At 40.8% G+C, this 24003-nt stretch overlaps 1 protein-coding gene across 13 annotated transcripts in view; it reads left to right on the top strand.

Annotated features, from left to right (window-relative positions):
- The window catches only part of STAU2 (staufen double-stranded RNA binding protein 2), a 166480-nt gene that overhangs the window by 85398 nt on the left and 57079 nt on the right, over positions 1–24003 (top strand). For 10 of the 13 annotated variants that reach the window (XM_040677672.2, XM_046919699.1, NM_001389389.2 and 7 more), the window contains one exon: positions 18119–18232. The exons of the other annotated variants lie outside the window; for them this stretch is intronic. In XM_040677672.2, coding sequence (XP_040533606.1) covers positions 18119–18232 — 114 coding nt within the window. The remainder of the gene's footprint in view (positions 1–18118; positions 18233–24003) is intronic. 13 annotated transcript variants of the gene reach the window in all.

Raw genomic sequence — 24003 nt, 5'->3', positions numbered from 1 at the left:
AGCCCGTCTTTCTCTCTGTTGTTAATTCTCTATAAAGAATTACAGGCTTAAATCATGCTTCTGCTTGCACTTCTTTGAGTGTCTCACCTTGGCATTCAAAGCTTTACAAACTGCTCTGACATTGGTTTGTCATGGACTCGGATGCAGACAACACTAATGCGTTCCCTTAACTTTGCATTTGTCCTCTGGGCTGGGTTGTTAAAACTGTTCCTCTGCTTCCCACACTGCACCTGTTAACTGTCACCTGTAGAACAGAGTTTCGATCAGAAGGTGCAACTTAGGAGCAGGTTTGGTATCAGAGCAGAACAGATTGCTTTTCACATCACAGTCAATACTAGAGAATGTAAGATGTACCGTGCTGAGTCAGAGTGCTGGTCCTTCAGCACTGATGGTCTGTATCCAGCAATGGCAAACACCATATATTTTGTAGGACAATGAAAGCCTCTGTAGTAAATTCAGTCATTTCTGCAGTGTGGAAGAGGGAGAATGTAATCCTCTTCCTGAACCCCACCACATACAAAATTACATGTATATTTGTATGGTAGCTTGTGTTACTATGTTGCACCATTGAAGGATAGGACTAATTATGTAGAAACATTCTTTTTCCTGTCTTAGAGGCTTTTTTCTTTGTTTTTGTTTGTTTGTTTGTTCCTTTTCAGAGTTGTGAATTTATTTCATTTGAAAAATGGTTTTGTGTGTTCTAGCATATGTCATTTGATCATGTAACCCAATTATGGAAATGGAAGGTTTCTGTTAGAATTTTTGCATGCCTGATAATGATATTTTTCATCGAAGCCCATGTAATTTACAAAGTATACAGTTGTTGGAAGTGATTTAAAAGAGGCTGCTAGAATTATGGAAACAGTGTCAGATGTGCTATTGACATAAGCAGCGTAGTTAAATAACATTTGCGGACATCAGCTATCACCCGCTGTAGATTTGATCTAACATTGATTCTGTCTAAAATGTACATTCATTCGGATTTGTTTTGGCTTTCATTTTTAAAATGTAATTTTTGATTCAATAGTTCACATTTCTCTTAATAGAAGACACAATAAAACCTAAGCCTCACAGTATGCATTTAAGCTGCGAAGAGGAATTCGGTTTTTCTGAATTCCACTTGTTGCCTGCCTTGCAGTAGAAACAGATGAATTCTGATGAAAAGAAATTCAATCCCTGATGTTTTCACTGCCTGCTTTCACATCTTGTCAGATTGCTTGTGTCGACTAGTAACACTTTATTTTCAGAGAACCAATGCACAATTTATGTTATTGTTTTGATTCCTACTTGCCTGCAGTATGTGGTGACTGTAAAATGATTAGTTGTTTGTCCTGTTTTTTGTGTGTGGTTTTCTTTTCATGCTTTGATTCTAGTTGCTAATGTAGACATTGTTTTTAAAGGGTCTTACCTTGATCCAAAAAGATAATCCAGTTACTCCGTAAACTAGACTACTACATTTTACTTGCCCTGATACAAATCGAGAAGTTTGGTAGAGAATGTCTATTATTGACAGATATCTTCCGTGTATGTAACTGCTGATTTTACATCATGTTAGAATGCTTTTTAACACCTCGCTTGGATAAGCCTGGTATTGATGTGAAACTCTGACACTGCTGGATCCCTGAGCTGAGGTGGAGCAGTGAACAGAATCTCTGTGGGAAATGGCTTAGCGGCCTGGCAGGTGCATATCACAGGTCTCTTCACCATTTCAGCCTAGAAAGCTCTTTGTGTTCAAGAGTCTAAAAGCCTATTTCTTTACAGGTTAACTTTCTCAGGCATATTTACCAAGTAGAAAACTACTGCATTTACAAACAGATAGCTTGTTTCATGTTTCCTGAGTGACCCAAAATGATTTTTAAATTGTTAGCATGTGTTTGTATTCTGGTCCCGATGATAACCATAGTTTTGTCTTTTATTGAAGAACGTATACATTCTGTTCTGTTACAATGTATTTTTGGATTTTTTAAAAGATCAATAAATACTCGTATGATGTTTCATTTGTAAATGTAAAAAAAAAATGTTATTTACTCTTTTGAATGTTTATTTGAACTTCTTTAGTTACAGGAAACTCGTATTTAAAATGTGATGATTTAATTTAATCTCTACTAAACTGTATATGATCTCAGTCACGTCCTATTATAAGCCTTTAATATTAACTTACTCGACCAGTGTATGGAGAAGTGCTAAAAAAAAATTACATTATAATTCTAAAGATATTTGTAATTGATAAGCAGCAGCTCAGTGTCACTGAAAAAAAAACCCAGGTGTTTAGCTCAGACTCTTTCAAGGCTTGGGCTTCAAATTACCAGTGATAATTAAACAAAAATACTTCACAAGCTAAAGCCTTTACAAAGTCTGAATGGAGCATTTTTAGTGCTCTCTTCATACTGATGTACGCTATGAGCTAATTGTTTTGCAGACTTTCCCCCAGGTGTTGTTTAAAGAAAAATTCATCTTTGGTAAAATTGGTATTTTTAAGAGACTGTGGTATTTTAGTCATTGTTCCGCAGCTAGATTAGTTAAACTTATTTTTGGTGACCATGTAAGTGCAGTACGTTATTCAGAGTGTTTGTTTTTGTTCAAAGATCAGAGAAACTCTTTACAGATGAATAATGTGAGCCTGCAGTTGTTACGGAGGCAAAATGTATGTTGCAGGTAGCTTGTGTACAGTAGGAAGTGCCCCGGGCAGCTTCCATGGAGAACAAGTAGTACAAATGTGATGCCAATAGTTGGACTCAATGATCCTTGTGAATGCCTTCCAAGTCAGGATGTTCCGTGATTCTAAAATGAAAAAAGACATGAGGGAGAGCCCACTGTCCCCTGCATGACTGTAGCACACTTGGCTTGCAGCTTTGGCAGGACTTAGGTATGTTAACTTGTTGTCTGTGGTGACCATGTAGTAAGACCTCACACAGAGTGTAGTATGTTTTTACTTCTTTCTGAATACAGTGGTTACACAATTGATCTCTTTTTTTTTTCATTCTTTTTCTTTTTTCCCTTTTCCTTCCCACATCTGTTTAGTGGTTAAACATTCCATTTGATCAATTGAGTGATTTGAATGTTGTACTGTTGGGCATTTCTAGATGTTTCCCTTGGTAGGCAAAAGAAGTTCTCGGGTGATCAAAAGTGACTTCAGGGCTCTGGGAAGACTTCCGATGGGATCGGGAGCGCAAGTTATGTTCTCCTCTGTCCTTTCAGTTGGTGACTGGGATCAGCACAAAAGGAGGAGGGTGGGCATGCTGAATGAATGGCTTTGTGAATGGTATTGTGCTGAGGGCTTTGGGTACTTGGCTTGGGATGCAGCCTTGAGAAAGGGGGAGTGCTGATGGCAGATGGGAGCTGACTGGCTAGAAGGGCCACAAATATTCTTGAGAACAACTTGTCTGGGCTGGTTAGCAGGGCTTTAAACCAGATATGATGGGGGAAGGGGTTGTACTGGGTGACAGAGAGGTGTGTGGGAGCGCTGTCACCTTGGGAGGTGGCAAGGGAAAACCCCAGACTTGTCCTGGAAGTATTAGGGAGGGCTCATCTGAGAAAGCATCGAGGCCAGTAGCTAATCTGAAGTGCCTCTGTACCAATCCATGCAGCATGGGAAATAAACGGGAGGAGCTAGAGACCATGGCGCAATTGGGAAAGTATGACCTAATTGCTGTCACGGAAACATGGTGGGGTGAATCCCACAATACCCTGATTGAGGACTACAGGCTTTTCTGAAGGGATAGACAGGGTAGGAGGAGTGGCAGAGTTGCCCGCTATGTTAGGAAGTGGATAGATTGCGAAGAGCTGTGTCTGAGGAATAGCCACGGTCAGGTCGAGAGCTTGTGGGTAAAAATCAAGGATCAGTCCAGTAAAGGGAATCTAGTGGTTGGGGTCTGCTACAGGCCACCTGGTCAGGGGGAGCCTGTTGACGAGTCCTTCTTGCTTCAGCTGCAGGAGGTGTCGCACTTGCAGGCTCTTGTCCTAATGGGGGATTTCAACCACCTGGATATCTGCTGGGATAGTGGCCTGGTGGGTGGCAGACAATCCAGGAGATTGCTGGAGTCTGTCAAGGACAACTTCCTGGTTCAGGTAATAGGTGGACCAACCCGAGGTGAAACCTTACTGGACCTGGTGCTCACTAATGCAGAGGAGAGCATTAGAGAGGTTAAGATTGGAGGCAGCCTGGGCTGTAGTGACCATGCCTTGGTGGAGTTTGCGATCTTGAAGAATGCAGGCCTGGCTATAAGCAGAGCTAGGACCCTGTGCTTTAGGAGAGCAAACTTCTGCCGCTCATGGAACTGCTGAGTGGGATCCCCTGGGAAACTGTCCTTAAGGGCATGGGTACAGAACAGAGCTGGCAACTCTTTAAGGGCACCCTTCTGAGAGTGCAACGGCTCTCCATCCCCCAGCAGAAGAAGTTGAGCAGGGGAGGCAGGTGACCGTTGTGTCTGTTGCAAGGACCTGCGGCTTAAACTGAGAGAAAAGGGGGAAATGTACAGAAAGTGGAAGCAGGGTTGTGTATCCTGGGAGGAATACAGGGCTGTTGTCTGTGTGTGTAGAAATAGGATTAGGAAAGCCAAGGCGCAGATGGAGCTGGACTTGGCGAGGGATGTGAAAGATAACAAGGGGTTCTACAGGTACATAGGCAGGAGGAGACAGGCCAAGGAGAGTGTTCCCCCTCTGATGAAAGGTAATGGGGAGCTGGCTTCCTCAGACATAGAAAAAGCAGAGGTACTCAATGAGTGCTTTGCCTCAGTCTTCACGGGTGGCCAGGCTTCCTATGTGTGCCAGGACCACAAGCCTCTAGGTGAGGGTGTGGGGAGTGGTTTCTGTCCCACTGTAACAGCAGAACAAGTCCGAGTCCTCCTCATGAAATTAAATATGTATAAGTCCATGAGACTGGATGATATCTATCCTAGGGTTCTGAAAGATGAGGAGGAAGTTTTTCACACAGAGCACATGTGATGCATTGGAACGAGTTGCTCAAGGAGGCTGTGGATGCCCCATCTCTGGAGGCATTCAAGGCCAGGCTGGATGTGGCTCTGGGCAGCCTGGTCTAGTGGTTGGTGACCCTGCACATAGGGGGGTTGAAACCCAATGATCATTGTGGTCCTTTTCAACCCAGGCCATTCTATGATTCTGTGATTCCCATTTGCAGTGATGCAGGCACACATTTCGGAGGGAGTCCTGCTAGACACTCAAGTCAGGTTTACTTGTGGTCCTGTACATTTCAGCTTGTGGTTATGAACTGTAGGCAAAGGTGGGTCTAAACCAAATTTCCACACCTGTGTTGGTATTGATGTTGAGCTTAGGCCTCTCCCTACAGTAAATACTCATTTTGCTTTGTCAAAGGCTGGATATCAAGGAGGGGATATCACTACTGAGATATGTATGCGAATCTGAGCAAAAATTGTACCTCACTGGATTTCAAGTTAAAGCTGTAGTTTTGAACTGATCTTTGTGTATTTGCACATTCCTTGTAGCAGGACCACAGGTCAAATTTTGTAATGTACCTAAATACCATTTTCAAAGCTGACACAGGCACGATGGATGCCCACAGCAAGGCATTGAGAGGTGTGAAGATATCTAGAAAGGTAGATTCTTGGGATTTTCATAAACACCTGTGCAGATTAAGTACCCAACTTCCAGTTTACTTGTAAGCCTTGCTACCCTACACGTTTCACAAATGTGGACTTCTGTCTCACACCGTGGACTATGGTACTCTTTGTGAACTCATTGCTTGAGGTTAGCATACCTGTGCAATTCCTGGCCTGTGCTGCGTTGTCTGATTCAGATGTGCCCAGGTCACTCAGAACATTCTCACATGCTTTGGATTTCACTCTGGTGTGATCCATAATGCTGCTTTCCTCCATGTCTGCTCTCACCTTGTGCTGAGGGGTGCAGTTACTTTTACAGGAAGAGCAAAAAGGGGAAGTCTTGTATTTTCCAGACTTAGTGTAGTATTTGAAGTAGCCATCAATTTTACTTGAGGCCTTGCTGTGACCAATTTGTGTTTTCTCTTTGTGGGTTTAACTTGCTAAATACTACAGAAGGGTCATTTGTCTTCCAGAGTAAAGGACAGTGACCTTCTCATCCACCCCTACTGAGTTTGAGAAGGTATTTGAATCTTGTTAACAGTTTTAATGACAGTTGAAGAGTTCCTGGTCTTTTTAATAATAAAGAGTTTAGGCCTGAAACCATTTCTCAGGGAGATAACTTAGAGACCACCATGACAATTGGATTTGAGTTCAGTGGAAATTCTTAATACAAAAGGAATGAGCAAGGAATCCAGCATTAAGCCTGAAGTAAATAATTGAGATATAAATTGTTATCACAACTTTTGTGTATATATTCTTGAAACTTGATGCAATGGCCTTTAACTTCCTTCATTAACATTTTGTTCCCAAGTACAACAACTCATTGATGATGGACAAAATAACAGTTTCCATTCAAAAGTTCTTTTCCAAAGCTGGTTGCAATTAAGAAATGTTGCTTATTTAGTTAAAATTCATTGCTCTTCACTGGATGGAATCAGCTCTCCTTTCGTTAGTTTTTGTTAGCTACATGGCTCAGTGAAATATGCATACTGTATTTGCTAGAGCTCCCTGGGAGAATTGACAGTAGCTATTTCTCTCCTGTTTTCTTGCCTCTGAAGCTGTTTTGTACCTCAGTAAAAACAATACCTTACCCTTTTTCGGTCCAACTTCCAACTTCCCACAGCAAGCAGAACAAATTCTCTGAATTAACTGATTATTGCAAGAATTCTTTGGTATGGGTTGCAAGGTTAGGGATAAAAGCAGGCAGAAAAAAAAAAACCCCAAGCATTCCCCAGTGATTCCAGATTTAGATAGCTACAGTAAAAAGAGTTAAATATTTATTGTTCTGATGGTTGGGTGAAAGCAGTGTGAGAAATGCTCAATACTGCACATCACTCTCAGCAGAGTCTAAATGTCCTGTCTTGGTTTTTTCAACATGATGATCTTCATTTCTGTTATTTCTTTCATTTGAATAGAGATATAGAGTCATAGAATCATCTGGGTTGGAAAAGGCCTTCAAGATCAGCAAGTTTGACTGTCAGCCTGAGCTACTGAGTCCCATCACTTAGTCATGCCCTCAGTGCCATTCACAGAATCACAGAATCACAGAATGGCCTGGGTTGGAAGGGACCTCAAGGATCATGAATCTCCAGCCCCCCTGCTGAGCAGGGCCAACAGCCTCCCCATTTACTAGACCAGGTTGCCCAGGGCTTCATCCAGCCTGGCCTCGAACACCTCCAGGGACGGGGCATCCACAACCTCTCTGGGCAGCCCATTTCAGCACTTCACCACTCTCCTGGTAAAGAACTTCCCTCTAACATCCAACCTAAATCTTCCCTCCTTCAACTTAAAACCGTTTCCCCTTGTCCTGCTGTTATCTACCCTTTCAAAGAGTTTACTCCCTTCCTGTTTATAGGCTCCCTTCAGGTACTGAAAGGCTGCAATAAGGTCACTCTGCAGCCTTCTCTTCTCCAGGCTGAATAAGCCCAGCTCCCTCAGCCTGTCCTCGTAGGGAGGTGCTCCAGTCCCCTGATCATCTTTGTGGCCCTTCTCTGGACCCTCTACAACAGCTCTCTGTCTTTCTTGTACTGGGGGCTCCATACCTGGACACAGTACTCCAGATGGGGCCTCACAAGAGCAGAGTAGAGAGGGACAATCACCTCCCTGTCCCTGCTGTCCATTCTCATGATGGAGCCCAGGATACCATTTGCTTTCCAAGCTGCAAGAGCACACTGCTGGCTCATGTTAAGTTTGTCATCCATCAGGACCCCCAGGTTCTTCTCTGCAGAGCTGCTCTCAAGGACTACTCCTTCCAGTGTGTATAGATGCCTGGGGTTCCTCTGGCCTAAGTGCAAAACCCTGCACTTTGCTGTGTTGAACCTCATTAGGTTCACCTGCGCCCACCTTTCAAGTCTCTCAAGGTCCCTCTGAATGGCATCCCTTCCTTCCTCCATGTCGACCGCACCACTCAGCTTGGTGTCGTCAGCAAATTTGCTGAGGGTGCACTCAATTCCATCGTCAATGTCATTGATAAAGATGTTAAAGAGCACCGGTCCCAAGACAGACCCCTGGGGGACTCTGCTCGTTACCGGCCTCCACCTGGACATAGATTCTTTCTCTCAAGACAGGAAACAGCTTCTTGCTTCTTTCAGCCTTTCTCCTGGCTCACTGCGTTGTGTAGTGACCCCATGCTATGCTATTCATCTCTTCTTCAGTAGTTATATACTGATCCTACTCTGCACAAGTTATAGCTAGAAGTTTAATCATTTTGAGGCGATTGTGTTAAAGTGATCAAGCATGTAAGGTAACTAAACTGTGGTACAGTTAATGAAAACAAAGACCTATCTCCTATGAATCATGAAAGGCCTATATGATTTTGCTCAGAGAGTCACCCAAATTGTAGGGGAAAATTGTCCAATTTATTGTGTCTGGGGAGGAAAGTTTCTGTATATGAAGCCTATGAAGTGAATGTAATTGTAATTATAAAGTTTGTGAGTTGTCAGAGAAAGTACAATTTCAAAGTTCCCTGCAGATGAATGAAAAAGGTATGTTTTGTCAAGTGTTCCCCTAAAACCATTCATGAATAATGTAGCAAGTGCTAAAAACTAGAATGTAAACCTGGATGATGCTGTTCTGTCCCTGAGCCTGGCAGCTGCAGAGGTTTGTGGCCACTGTCAGCTTGGAACTGGAGTGTCAGCAAATGGTCTAGTGCCAGTGAGTATAAAGATCTCACCACTAGTTCAAACTGACAAGTATAAGCAGTAGTTAAAGGAAACTCTTGAAACTGTAGTATCGGTCTTTCTGGCATCATTAATTTAATACAGATTTGAAAGCTATGTCAGCAAACTGTTTTTAAATAAATACGTCTTTGAAGATGGTCCTATCTCCTAAATCAGGACAAATTGGGATTTAAAAAAAAATAAAGCTGTTAAAGCAGTTGTTGCTTCATCCGCGTATGTATGTGAGACCCCTTGGACTAGCTCGAGGGTGACTGTTGCCATTTATTATCAATACCTGTTGCAACAAAACAGGCGTTGGAATTGGGTTTTTGGATCCTCTCGCTGTACCTTGGTTCTCTGTCCAGTTGATTGGCACTGTACTTGCTCATTGATCAGATAGATCAGTTTCTGTAGAATGACGTGTGGAAGTCATCACTGAGAATAATCAAATTCTGGCTTCTGCAGAGGGACAGCATCTTCCTATATGTTTGTACTACACCATGCTCAATGGCCACTGCCGGAATCTCAGCAGCAATAGTTGTCTATTACCAGCAGGGAATATAACCACCTACTGTAGAAATGGATGGATGACAATGTCCTCATTATCTTGGTTTCTGTCTCTTCTGGATACTTTTTTTTTTTTTTTAACCCTAATGTGAAGTTTGCACTTTTGATGATGACTGAACTATTGCATGATGTTCAATACAGGCCGTTATTGTGGTCTACTAACCCTTGGCAGGCAGCTCAGCAGCACACAGCCACTCAATCTGCCCTCTGGTGTGGGCTGGGAGAGAGAGCTGGAAAGGCAAAAGTGAGAAAATTTGTGTGTTGAGATACAAACAGGTTAATAGATAAAGCAAAGTTACACGCAAGAGAAGCGAAATCAGGAAACCATTCATTACTTCCTTTTGGTAGACAGATATTTCGGCTTTCCTGGAAATCATTCATAATGGTTATTTGGAAAGAAAAATACCAGGACTCCAAGCTTCCACCCTCCTTCTTTCCCTTCAGTTCTAGTGCTGAGCACAGTGCTACATGGTATGGAATGTTCCTTTGGTCATTGGGGTCAGCTGTCCTGGTTCTGTCCCCTCCCAGCTCCTCGTGCCCTCCCACCCCATCACTGGCAGGGTGCTGTGAGAAGATGAAACCTCCTTGGCTCTGTGCAGCGCTGCTCAGCAACAGCTAAACATTGCTGTGTTATCAGCACAGTACTGGTCGCAGTTCTGAAGTACAGCGCCATACAAGCTGCTGTGAAGAAAATTCCCCCCATCCCAGGCAAAACCACTGCAGCTTTCTAAATTTCACTGGCATTTTTACAGTTCTGTGCCACTAGGCAGAGATCAGGAAATTGGAGAACACTTTTATCTGTGTGAATTTACGGTCTTTGTTCTCTGGAGAAAACTTACACTCTTTTATCAGGTTATTTTGTTACAAAATTTCCTCCTGTGTTCAAGAGGACTGCGAGTTTTGTTGTAACAGTAATAGAGATAAGCAGGGAAAGAAGTTTCATCTAGGCGAGAGCAACAGCTCAGTCGGGATTTTATTGATGATTTCAGTGGCATTTGTGATTCACACAGCACCAGTTAGGAATATGGCCAGAAGGAGTGACTGTGAGTATCAGCCAGCAGTAAGGTGAGGATGCAGCATGGGGCTTATGGTAGGCCCAGCTTGACCTGAACTGAAAGAAGTCAGCTCTGAAGCAAAAACCCTTAACAAACAGCATGAAGGAATGAAGGGGGAGAAAAGAGGCAAATTGTCTTTCACTGTGACATTCAGGTGAGGCTTTCAGAGGCTTTTTGCTCAATACTCAGTCTCCTTTAGCGTCAGGAGCACAAATGAAGTGGTGTGTTTTCCAGCAGTGAGATGATTGCTTCTTGAGTTAATTAAAGCGGGATGATTCTTTCCACACAATGTCATGTATCTCAGCTAGTGCACACAAACAGTCTATACTTGGGATGGATCTTTCAGCAAATTCAGGCAGCTGGTTCTGTACGTGCAGTTTCATGGTGACTCTATTCCTTGTTCGTCAGTATAGCGATTTGGGCTTTCACACACTGTGTAAATGGTGAACAGCTCACGCTTCAGCTCTTGACTTGAGTGGCAACCTTCCTAAATAAGAGGAGAGTTCCTGAAAATGTATTCATATTGGCACTGTCGATATGAAGGACTTTCTATCTCCAGACTGACCGAATTCCCTTCTCACCTTACTCAGCTGTGGGGCAAATACCCAGGAAACAGCTCCTCTACATGTTTCCTATACCTCTATAGGAAGATTCCTATACCTCTATACCTATTCCTCATCCTCTGTCAGCTCCATTAGCAGAACACAGCTCTCATCTTCCTCTCCTTCTTAGGTCATGTGGTGAGAATAAGGGATCCAGGCCCTCCACCCATTCTCCTATTTCCATTGACTGTGAATTATAAAATCAATCTCAGTTCCTATTGCTGCACATACCGTATTTGTCTGAATCAGTATGTGTGAGGCAGAGAAGTTGTTTCTGAGAAAAACATCTGGTGTGACATACTGCTTTGTTGTGCTTTGTAGTGATTTCATTTCTGAATAACTCATTTTTCTTATTTTTATCAGATCTTTCTCATTCTTTTTGGGGAGTGATTGTGTTCAGCATTTTAAGTTACTGGGGTTAAATTACTCTCTTCTACGTCTGCATTACATATTTTAGTTGTAGACTGCAGGAAGGGAAGCGGGCAGCAAGGTGCTCTTCAACATAATTGTGTTTTTTTATAGCATGCCATGTCCCATCGCATGACTTCTGTCTCCTGCCACAGGCAGCAGAGATTGCTCTCTGCTCTCTTGTGTGCTGGCTGTTGAGACTAGGATGGCTCACTTTGCATGTGCTCCACAGGAGCACATCCTTACTTATACAACTGCTTACCAGGGTTAGGGTCTAACAGAGGTAGGGTGAGCGGTAGGTCCTGTACTGATGTACTGATCATCCCACAGGCTGCAGCAGCAGTGCCAGTAGCCAATTTTCTCTTAGTCAGAAGCAGGCATCACATCCAGAGGTAGGAGAGAGCTGGGTCTCCTTGGCCTGACTAAGCACCATACGTGTATGGCCAAACCTTCCCTATCCCCCGAGTCGATGAAGACAAGAGCTCTGAATATACATCAGTAGTATAAAATAACGATGTGCAAGCTTCTTTGACTCAAATACACTGATTTTGCTATTAAGTTATTTTATATATTCTCCTGGGGAACCATGTCAAGTTTGTTCAGTCTTATCCATACTTCTCATGCTTTTATAGGTGGCAAGTGTCTGCCTTGCTACGGTCAGGAATGCAAAATACTGCTGCAGCAAACTGTGACAGTCTTTTGCTGCTTACCATTATCTATTTCTGGCAGAGTAACGGTTTATTTCTTAGTCTAAAACCTGGGATTGTATTTTAGTGGAGATTTAAGGCTACGATACAGCTGGTATTCGAGCTCTGTAGGAGAAGAGCACGCTAGAACTGCTGAAGATTTACTGCTGGGCTGTCAGTCTTCAGGCTACCGCATGGCTTCCCCCGTCCTGCAGTAGCTGCAGCGGAGCCCTGGCCACTGCTGGGAAGCAGACACGGCGATTGATGAGCCCGAGGCGTGCTAATCAAACATGTGTTTTCTTGACACAATGATTGTGTTATATATCACATATGAATGTACAGGCCTTTATCTTTCCTTAATGATCTAGCAAGGGGTCTTTTTAAAATGTGGGTGTTTTTCATGCACTCCTTAGATTTGTTCCACAGGGGGTGACCATTAAACACATCTGACGGGCACGCAGTTAGCCAGCTCCCTGCTGAGATTAGTAAAATACTATATTTAGTAATCGCGCTACATCAAGGAACTCCAGCATTGCAGGAAACAGTTTGATTCAATGCTTTTGCTCTGATTTTTTTTAATATATTTTGTTAAATTTTCTCTCTTATTTTTTCATCTGGAGCAATTTTTTTTTTTCACTCCATTCCTCTCCTGTTCCGGTCTCACAAATGAGATATATGGGACTGTAAAGCAGATAGGAAGAGAGCAAAGTGGTATTCTGAATCTCTCTTGTGACGCTTTGTGTCTGAAGAGACCGATCTCTTGTTTCTTGAAGAGATGAACCTGTTATTTGTTAGGAAAGCTCTATGAATAATACGAGGGTTCAGGTTTTTAAGTACTAGAATACTGTATTATGAAAGCTTCTGGAATTGACTTTGAGGGAATGGTTTGAAAATAGCAAGTGGATTTACATGTTTTTTTTTCACCACTAGTATTTCTTCACTGATGAGTATGCGTGAAACAGCATTTGAGCATCATCAGGATGGTTTGAATTGTTTTATTAGGTCTCCTGACTGCCAGTAGATGAGTAACAGGGAGGGTAAGCTGGAAGGCTGAGATGGCAAAGGTAGACAGTTCAGCGGGAAGCTGAAGGAACAGAAGTACTTCACGGGACATTTGTCCAATTCAGAATTACTGTTTCAGAACCTGATTTTTCAGTTCATTTCAGTCAGTGAAGTTAGCTGTAAATCCAAAGCAATCTATGTAAAATCTGTGAAGTAATTCTGCAAATACAGGACGAAAGTTGGTGCTTTCACTTTAAGGGGCAGATTTAAGGAAATAACATTCTTTGTTCTAACAAAATAGTTGGGGCTTGTCAATCCAGAAGATTTGTGCCTTGCTGAACATAATGGCATTTTATTACCTAGTTTATATCTGCCTAGCATTCTGAGACTCCCGCTGATGCTTTGACTCAGAGTAGTTTTTGGTTTGGAAACATGAACTCCAGTGTCACAGATGACTTCTTTCTTTTGGTAATTTGTATTATTTTTATTTTTTTTAAAGTTAATAAATGTTCAATAAAGAAAGCGTTTGGCCAGACAGAAGTTGTGTTTCAAACTGTGAACATCTAAGCAGTGCTGTGTGAAAATAGCAGCCTTTCTTTTCCCTCCCTTCATCTCCTGTTGGTGCAGTCAGCCCAGCCCGTTGCTGACCATAGATGAGTGAGTTTGTGCCTGCAGCAGCTCTCTTGCTTTCCTCAGCGATGCATCAGTAAAACATGGCCCTTGTTCATGTATCAGGGATGCTCAAATCCTGACGTGCCCACTGAAGACCAGGAGAGTAACTCTTGCATGATGTTAGGATTATTGCCTTTGTAGAATAATGTATGCGGGTTAACTATGACCATTTTCTGAAGTTGTGTATTGGTCCAGTGTTTGAAACTAGCCTGTTGCAAGACAAGTCCTGCAATGTTTTTACTGTTTTTATTATAATACACATGCTAAGGATACCATAGTAAAGCTAGATTTGAGAGACACGTGTTTATATAAATGCAAAAGAAGTGCGAAATTTCCTACTTGTGGAGCACCATTATGATAGAAATAACCTTAACTACAACTTGCTATTTAGTTTTATACACTGCAGCTTAGTTTTTCCTCTATAAAATAGCATACATGGTTGAGAATTTTGGCTATGCCGCTCCACATTCAGTTGTGACATTGTAAACATTCATTTTATATCTTCCTTTTTGCAAAGCTATAAGTGTGCATCAAAATATTTCCATCTCTACAGTAATTTAAAATATTAAAAACAAGGGCTAGATTTCAACGTGGCTGTAAAATGTCTTCGGATCTTGACATACGTTTCTATATGCGCCTGTTGGTAGTGCCCCTGCATGCATGCTCGTGCCATACAGCTTGTTCCTGAGTGACTTAATCTTTTAAAAGGATATACAGTTGCATCTCCTGAGAATATCAAACATAAAAACATGGATGTATGAGTAAATCCACTTGGATTTTGGCATGTGCTTGTGGAAAAAAAATCGCCTAGGATTTATTTCATTGTTTTGATGCCTGGGATGCACTTTGCGTTTTATGTGCGGCAGTTTTGTGCCCTGTCTACACAGAACAATGGGGCGCTGTGTTTGGGATTCCTGAGCGGGTTATACATGATTTATCTCAGACACTGGCCGTGTGCAGTTACCCAGGAGAAAAGCGAGCAGTGCTGTGTGCTTTTCCCAATAAATGGGCACTCATTTAGAATTATTGCCAGGATCTGGCAGTGGCACTGCTTCATGCTGTGTAGAAGTACCTTTGAGCACAGTTACACGTAAATCACTCGTAACGGGCTGAGGCTGAGTTCTTGAGTTTTAACTCAGGAACTTGCACAACTCACACTGCAAACATCAATGTGTTGGCCATTATTTTCTGACCAAATCATAATGCTGTTCTAGTAAAAGAAATTTCTGCTTATAAGCTACCCAAATCAAGTATTCCGAACCTTAATGAGTGAAATGTCATTGCTGTTCAATCCTCAAAATACATATTAATCCCTTAATTACGAAAAGTCAAAGCCTGAAAATTAGGTTGTAGATTGTAATTATTCTCAGAACTTTTTTTATTTGTTATCTACGTAATAGATGGAAAACGACCAGTTATGGCTATGGTAGAGCCATTCCGCATGGACTCTAGATGGGAGCCCCTACCACCTCCTCTCCTGCCCAGCAGAGGGGCAGAGCAGGCAGGCTGAGGGCAGCACTCTCAGCTCTTCAACCACAGGCACTTAGTAACTTAAATAAGAAAAGGATTACTGCAGTTGTTAATCTTAGCAATAGCTGTGCAAGCACTCTCGGAGCACTTGGCCAGCCTTCAGTTGCTGCTCCTTGATCACAGATTCTGAAGGAAGCATTTTCTATGCCTTTTGTGTACCCCTGCCTTGGTTGATAATGATATTCTTAAAGCAGTTTTATAGACATTTAAGATCCTCTCATACTTAGTCATAATAGCACAGACATGTCAGATGAAACATTTACTGTGTATTGCTGGCTGAAAATCTAGAACCATCTGCTACTATTTGGACTATTCAACTACCACCATTTCTATCTGAGTGCCCATTCTGCTCAGTTCAATAAATACGTCTCCACACTTAGTTGACAGAAAGCCCTCAAACTTCAGATGCCAGATCACATTTGAAGAAGAAACAGAAATAAAATAGTGAGTTTGAGAATGCAGTGGCTGGGCTGATAAGTAGCAAAACAGGACATTTTACCAAACTAAGGTATTAGTCACGTATGTGCCAAAATATGGAGAAAAAAGTGAATGTTCCTTGCTGACTGTATAAATCTGTAGGCTGGAGAGACTTAATGAAAGGACAGAATTTTATTTTGTCCCCTGTTCAAAGTCCAGTCTTTTGTTTTTGTATCACTGTTTTCTATAATTAACATCAAGAGTGTTTATTTTGGTTAAAATGAAGAACTTCAACAGAGCAAGAAATAATTAGAGGACCCTTGTCTAAGAAAATATGAAGTAATGGCCTTCATCCATTAAGATGAGGCCAAATGTGCATCAAGAAATTCTTTCAGGGAAGTTAAGCCTAGAAAGATACCAAAATTCTGAATTTATTGCACTTTCAACATGGAACTTAAAAGTAGGGTGTGGATCAAATCAGCTATTGCACATGATAATGTGATGTGGTACTTTTAATTTTTCCTCTGACTGTCTCCTGTTCTTTCATCTTGTGAACTCTGCTTTATTCCAGTGAGCATTAGTGTACTGTAACTTTATTCTTATTACTCCCATTAAAAATAAGCCTACCGCATGCTAAGCAGTTCAGAAAGTTCCATTTTTCTATTTCTCCGTATGCTCTCTACAACGTGTACTTTTCTAGGTCACCAGATTTTACCCCTTTTTACTATGTCACATTTGCAGGACAGAATCTTCCTTGTCAGTTTTTCTGCCCCATTTCTCCACGCTGCTTTCCCACAACACATACTGGGCAGAATATCTAGCTTGCAACTAGATACTGCGGTTGTGGAGTCTTGATAAGTTCTTGTCATAACAGTAGTCCTTGACATTTAAAGAACTTCAGTTTATATATGCAAGCCAAATTTCATACCTTCATACTTCTTTCGATTAATCAAAGTTAAACCATTGTATATGTGAAGGGGCCTCTTGTGGTTTCTAAGTAAGTAGTATGGCTTTTCTGGCAGAGAGCCACAGGCAATTTAGTAGGCACGTATTGTGGGGGTTGAGAGAGGAGGAGAGACAGGGATAATCCAGAAAGCTTTAACAAGGGCTGAGTGAAATCAATATTTCTATACGAGAACTTTGCATTCTGTATCCAACTTTTGGCCACAGCTGAATTGTTTTTTTAATGTGTTGTCAGTAAATTAATTCTGCGATACAGCAGTGATTTGGTTTTCCTCTCACTCAACCAGTCTTGCACTGGTTTTGCTTGACTTAACTGATTCCCAGTTTGCACCTGTGGCAGAGAAGATATAGGCACAGTGAATGCAGTATGCATGGTTTGCGAATCAGTATCATGAATGTTGCTAAATCACTTCCACAGGAACAACATGGCTCCTAGTTGTTCTCAAAAATGATTTTATAGCCTACATTTAAAGGTGAGGTATTCTCACATAACCTTTGCCTGAGATCTATGCAGCTGTAAATAGATACTAACATAAAAGGTCTGTCTCCAGCAGAGCTGATCTCTCTTTCCATTTCTGACAGGGGTCACATAGCCAATGTAAATTACCACCATAAACCAAATTCCATCTCTCTTGTAGAACAAAGTGCTTGATCTGCCTGTCTAGAAGCGGGGAGCTACATAGCAGATTGTAATATTTCAGCAATTCAGCATGAGTGGCAACGTGTTCTTAATAACGAAACGCTGGCAACATTTAACTTAATTTTGTCTTGACATATTAAAATCCATCCTTTCTGTAGGGGATTTAAGCACTATCTGAAGGGGGCCTGAAGACAAGAAAAATAATTCAAGTAGAAGCAATAGCTTCCTCTGTATTTCATGCAAGAGTCAGGTTTAACATGCGCATCTAAGTTACTCTTAGAGAAAGATAGCCTAGACGTCTCAGGAAGAATGTGAATTCTTCACCATACTATCCTTCATTTTGATTTAATTACAAAATCAAATTAAAATGTACAGCAGTGTGTAGCCATGCCAAGTAAGTTAGTGAATTTTATTAGATACGGCATTTCAATTGAAAAATGAAAACTGTTACTGCCAGGGTTTTGGAGGTGTAATGACTTACATGGATGTTTTATAACCAAGCTACAAAATGTTAAAAATGGCATCTACCTTTGAAACTATGACTTGAAACTAAGTTCTTGTAATTGTGCAGGTATAACATCTTGAATTCAGTCTAAAAGGCTGTAGGGACTGCAGAACATAGCATTTGTAAATTATCCAGCAGTTGACTCAGAAAATTTGGCCCCAGTATAACATGTGACTACCTAGAATATTTTACACAATCCTTGTTTTGTATTAAAGATGAATTCAATGTAAATGTTTGGAATTCTTCTTACAAACTTGTTGAAAAGGGACAGTATTGTAGCATGACTCCCTTGTACAAACCTGGTGTTTAGCAGATTACGTATGTTATTCTGTTATAGGTACACTACAGTGATAGACAAAATGGCAAAGAGTGTATGACCTGTTTGACACTGTCTCCTGTGCAGATGACTTTCCAAGGTATCGGAAGCTCCATTGAAGCCAGCCATGACCAGGTATAATACCTTCACCCACACTCCTGTACTTTTATTAATATCTAGTAAGGTCAGAATGTCAGCATTAGTAAATTTATACGTGGACACATCTTTTGGTTTTTGTATGGCATGTTCTTGTCAGTGGGATTTGCCTATCTCACCATAGTAAAATCCTGAATCTCTAAAGAGTTCCCATAAAGGAGGCAGAACTATGTTCCCTTTTACAGATTCTTAAGACATATTAGGAAAGCCTGAAGAACTTGCTTTGATTCTGTAGTCAGATGTAAGGTTTCTGCAAAGGTCTTGTTATATTTTAAATATGTATCAGCTCTTGTCTATCCTGTTTTTACTGGAAGATTGTGAGTAGCTGGAAAAACAAAGAGGTGAAGCCATCATCTCTAGCCATCATCTGTCACAAGAAACTGTCATTTGAGAGGGAAAAGGGATTTTCAGTCAGACTGTGTAAAACTCCCATTTTGTTTGGCTATTGTTAAAATGTTTAATTCAAGCTTCGGGCGAACAGCCAAGAGAAAAAAATGTCACTCATCACCCTGCTGCTTCCGATGGGAACTGAGGGGGACTTCCATTCTACTCCTTTTCGTCCTCCAGTGCTCTCATGTGTAAAACAAGACAAGACACTGATACTCCACAAATTTTCGAAGCAAAAAGGAAGCAAGTACAAGAAACCTTTAAACCACACCTTGCACCTTTTAGACATTCAGTAGATTGGAAAAAGTACCATTTTTATTTGACCTTGCAGACCATCTTTAAATTGTGCTATGCCCACGTTTACCATACATTTAATCAGAATCTGTGCAAGAAAAGGGAAGAGTCACCTGAAGAATTGTGAGAATTAGTTACCTCTGAGGAAGAAGTTCAGACACTTAGCCGTATTTCAGGTTGATGGTTTGTTTTTTTTTGTTGTTGTTGTTTTTGTTTTGTTTTGTTTTAATTGGAAGTCTCTGAGTTAGTTGTTAACATAAACTAAGCCCATTAGTTATTTACATGGTAAAATGAGGATACTTCCTGTCCTTAAGTGTTTAGTGTTTTACAGTAATGGAGAGCTGGGGTAAGTCAGACGGCTTCGACAGACGTATTTCATTGAGTCCTCATTTCATCCAGCAACTTGTTTATGCTGTTCTAAATCCACTCAGTTTTTCTTTCAGTAAAGATCGCCTTTTAAAATTTACTTATGTCTCAAATACAATATTTAGACATTTCCATGAGTATAAGGTGGTCCCTGTCAACTTGCTAACAACTACATTCTGGGCTACCAGCCAGCTTGGCCTTTGTCTTAGCATTTATTTAGGCTAGAGTATGATATGTAAACAGAAAAAGACTTTGTAAGCAAAAAGTACGTTTAAGTCGTCTAAATAATTATATATTTAAGAAGTCTAAATGAAAAAGTGTTACTGAGCTTGAAAAGTTAAGCACCTAGATATTAGGAAATTCCAGATTATGTGCAGCATTAGTTTGATCCCAGGAGTACCCATTCAGTGCTCAAAACAGGACATGCTTCTGGGAGAAAAGAAACTGAGTAAAAAAAATATATAGCTAAAGATTATATTATTGGCTGTACACAAATGGGTAGAATTAAGTCTGTTTGGGCCATTATGAAGCTAGAATTTCCTAATCTTGCTTCAGTTTGCAGTTTAAGTAATGTTCCTTCATCGTTTCTTTTAGTTGTGTAATTTTCCACATAGCTTTTAAAAAAGAGAGAAAAATGATTTGCCATTGCATGATGGGGTGGTTGTTGCATTACTGAACCCACATCACTTGTGCAAAGATTTCGTCTGAGCTGGGAGCAGAAGAAGATAATCATCTCAGAGCCAACGGGCAATTCATGGATCACAAAAGAGATCCATGTGCTGGTCAGGAGGCACAAAGTTCTGCTCATCCCCTTTCTAAACATGAAAGACATCCCACTTTTGGGGGAAGAAAGATGCTACTGGCAGCTTTTGTTTGGTATGGGGAATGGCAGGACAGGGTTGAAGCATTATGTGCCATCGCCTAAGTAAACACAGAAAAAATAGTAATAACAAACAAACAACCTACATAACGTGTTGGCCAGGCACTGGAATTAATTAGTGATGGAATGGGTTCTCATAATGGAATGGGTTCTCATAATGGAATGATAAAAAGAAGTTCCCATTTCTTTTTAATTTCTATATGATTTGCTATGATTTTACTTTTTTTTTCCTACAACTTCACTTGCAGCAGGCTGATCTGATACCCTTATTTTTATAAATATAAGAAGAAGAACTGCTGTACATTGTTCAGCTGAGTTGCCCTCATTTCGAAGTTTCAAATGGAATGAATGCAAGGTAGCCGTATACTATTGTAAAACTGGGAACTCTTCTTTAAGCCAGTTGTTACTTCTGCATCATTTCATCATCTATTTTGCACTATATAGTAATTCAAGTGGGCTGTTCACCTGGACACCTCTAATTTCAGTGGAGATGTGTTGATTTGTGTCAGCTGGCATAGTTCGATGTAAGGATCTGTCTCTTTCTATGTTTATGAAGATAATTCTACTCATGTTGAATTTAAAAAATCAACTCTAAATTCAGTTGGTGTTTTTTTGCTGGTTTGTTTGATTGGTTGGTTTGTTTTATTTTGCTTTTAGTGGATAACTGTCTCAGTAAGACTGGAGTTGTTTCACAGTGAGAAGGTGGTAGAATCTGTTATATGAATGTGTCTGATATACCAGAATTGTCATTATGTTGTGGCAAAAAGGCTACAGCTGACCAAATACCTTGATCAAAAAAAAAGAAGCAAAAATAAGAAAATCAGGTTTCCAATAATACCGTAGTCTACTTCTGAGACTGAATTGCCTTTTGTAGCATAGGAAACTCTCACTTTTCACATCCAGTGGGAGATTTGTACCCAACAGATCCCAGAGTGGCTGCAATCCTATGTAAGTGTATTACCTTGCTGTTTCAAATTTAGCAAGTCTTGACACAGCACTTTTCGAAGTCGTTTGCTCTTTTCCTGTACATGGTAGGAAATTTGTATTTTCATTTCTTAGGCTGGCTTAGATTCTGTGTTTGATAGGAGTCATCTTTTTTTTTCAAATGCTTCGTCATTTGAGCAATTTCAGACTGTAGCAAATTGTTCATACTGGCACGTTAATAAGTGTGTATTCCAAACATCTGACTGACAGGACGCATCTCCTTTGGTTATGCAGCAGTATTTTCAAAGCTATCACTGTTTTTTCATTTTTCTTTGGGCAAACAGTAAGAAAAAAAAAAAGAGAGAAACATTTCTATACTGTAACTGTAGACAGGTTTATTTCGTTGGGTTTTGCATCCACGTATGCCAACCTCCTCAGCAGAAACTTCATGATTTTTAGAATGTTTTTTATGAGTTATTTCTTGTTCTATTCTGTTGTGCAGTATCTGACAGCATCCTTCTAGATTTCTCTTTCCTTAAGGGCCACTTTTATTTAGGTGGATTTTTTTTTTCACTAGAACTCAGCTACAAGCTACTTTTACTTAAAATAGTCACCACTTGCAGTCAGTACCATAGGTTTCTAGAGATGTTCTCCACTCAATACCAATTACAGGACTCGTTATAATGGTATGTACGTTAAATGTGATAGTCTGTGAAATACAAGAAGTCAGAATTAACATTGTTTAAGTATAAAAGCGATGCTTCTACTTCATCTTGAACAGCTTCCATATCTGCACATCTGTTTTGCAACCTCGCAATTAGTATTTACTGTCTTTTGTGGCTTTGTAATGGTTGGTGCTTTTCTCGGTGTTTCATCTCTGAATGTAGGACCTCAGGAGCGTAAATAGCCCTGTGGTTCCCATAGCTGTGAAGAAAATCCTGAAAAAAAAAAGGAATATCTTGGGTGCAATCTTAAGGCTTGCAGAGAAGCAAACAAATGGAAAGTATGAACATTTGTTTTAAAATGAAATTATTTTAAAAAGTCCATCCTGGTAATAGAGAAAACAGGTTAAGCCCATCCTGAGATTTTGAAAGCTTGCCATAGAATACTCTGTCGTTACAGCTGAGTTTTTAACCCCCAGATAACTTGATGTTCATTGTGAGATTACCAGTTCTCTACATAGATTTTAAGAAGCAGCTCAAAGACCAAAGTCTCATTATTTCAATATTTTTTCATGATTTTGGAGGCTTGAACGTCTGCTTGTTTTTTGAAACTGGCAGTGCTACCTATTTGTTACTAACTTTTGCTTCATCCAGTAGTCTCTATGACATGTGCTGTTAAAGGAATGAAAATTTATCCTTTATGGTCGTATCTTGAGTCCATACCATCTTAATTGTATTCATTGTATGAGGTGGATGTTAGATCATGCTTTCTGAACTCTCCTATGCATTGCAGTGCATAAAATAGAGCACTTATTTGTTAGGGCAGGTAACAATTCAGTAATGTTATATATAATCACGTTTATTTTTGAGTATAAATGTAACTGGAGAAAAAAAATAAGAGTGGAAGACCTATGGATGAGATAGACCTGTTGAGAGAGCCCGGCAGGGATGGGAAGGCCGTGCTGAAAGGCTACTGCTGCACTGTGCTGTTTCAAACTGCTGGTGAGAACCTGGAAAGGCAGCAGCAGCAAACAATGAAATGAAACATGCTGTGTAGGAAACTGTCACTGTTGGCCTGCAAACAGATGTTTCTGGGCAAAATTAAGGCTTTATGGTGATGCCCAAAGGTGAGCAGCTCTTGGTGAGGTGGCAGTAGTTCTCTGGGGACAAAAGGCCTTGGGGATGGCTGACAGGCTTGGGATATTAAAACTTAGGAGAAGGTGCGAGGAGAATTTGTTGTAATAGCAAATCCTTAATACATATGGAGGTCCACATCCCTCTGTTTTCTATGCTCTGAGTTTGTAGAGCATGCTTAGGAACATCATCAAGGGAAGTTATATAAGCTGGAGTCTGTGACTAACCTGTGAGAGAAACAAGCACAGAAGATTAATGGTGCAGTCAGTGACGATATAGAGGATGGGAATTCATCCAGTGCTGTAACCAAAGAAGATGAATGGGATTGGGATTTTTGCTAAGATACATTTCCACATCAGAAAAGGAAAGAAAAGAAAAAAAAAAAAAGATTGTTTTACTGGATACTGCATTAATTCCTGCTTGAAATGAATTTCATTCTGAACTGAAAGTAGTGTTTTCTAGATGTTCAGATTTACTTCTCAGTAAACATTTTTTATCCTGGACATAGTAAAAAAAAGAGAAAATGCTAGGATTTTCTTTAAAAAATACAAGTATTTCTTCTTTCAACTGGTATTGTATGTTTCCCTTGTCAGCTAATTTCTGCTTTATTTACTGTCAATTCAGTGCTCATCTCTCTGGGGTGATTTCCTCAATAAAATGAGAAGGGTTTAGTATGACTCACTGAAAACCTTCCAGCCATTTTCCCAGGGCTGGGTGATTCCATCACAGCCCCTTCACTACCAGGACTCCTACCTGCTCTTGTGAAACCACCTCCTGCAGCCGAGGCTCCTGCTGTGCTGGTGTGAGCTGGCTGGCTGCTGCCATTTCCCTGACAGCTCCATAACCTTCAGGGCATGGCCAGAGCTGAGCGCCTGGTGCTCTCGAGGAGACGGTTTGCTTGTGACAGAACTATAAACTGCTTTTGATATATAGCACCAAGCTTTGCTCCCCTATCATTGTGTTGGGAAAGTTGCACCTCTTAAGGCTGACACTGCAGTCAGGAGTCATCCCAGCAGGTTTAGGTTAGGCTCACCAGGTTGTTGTCTGCTATTTTGTACTTTCTTCCTTGTCTGCTGTGCTCCCCACGACTGTGCGACTGCATT

This window comes from Gallus gallus, chromosome 2, assembly GCF_016699485.2.
Source record: "Gallus gallus isolate bGalGal1 chromosome 2, bGalGal1.mat.broiler.GRCg7b, whole genome shotgun sequence".
NCBI classification, from domain to species: domain Eukaryota; kingdom Metazoa; phylum Chordata; class Aves; order Galliformes; family Phasianidae; genus Gallus; species Gallus gallus.
The sequence above is the reverse complement of the archived record's forward strand: the minus strand, read 5'-3'. Positions and strand labels throughout refer to the sequence as shown.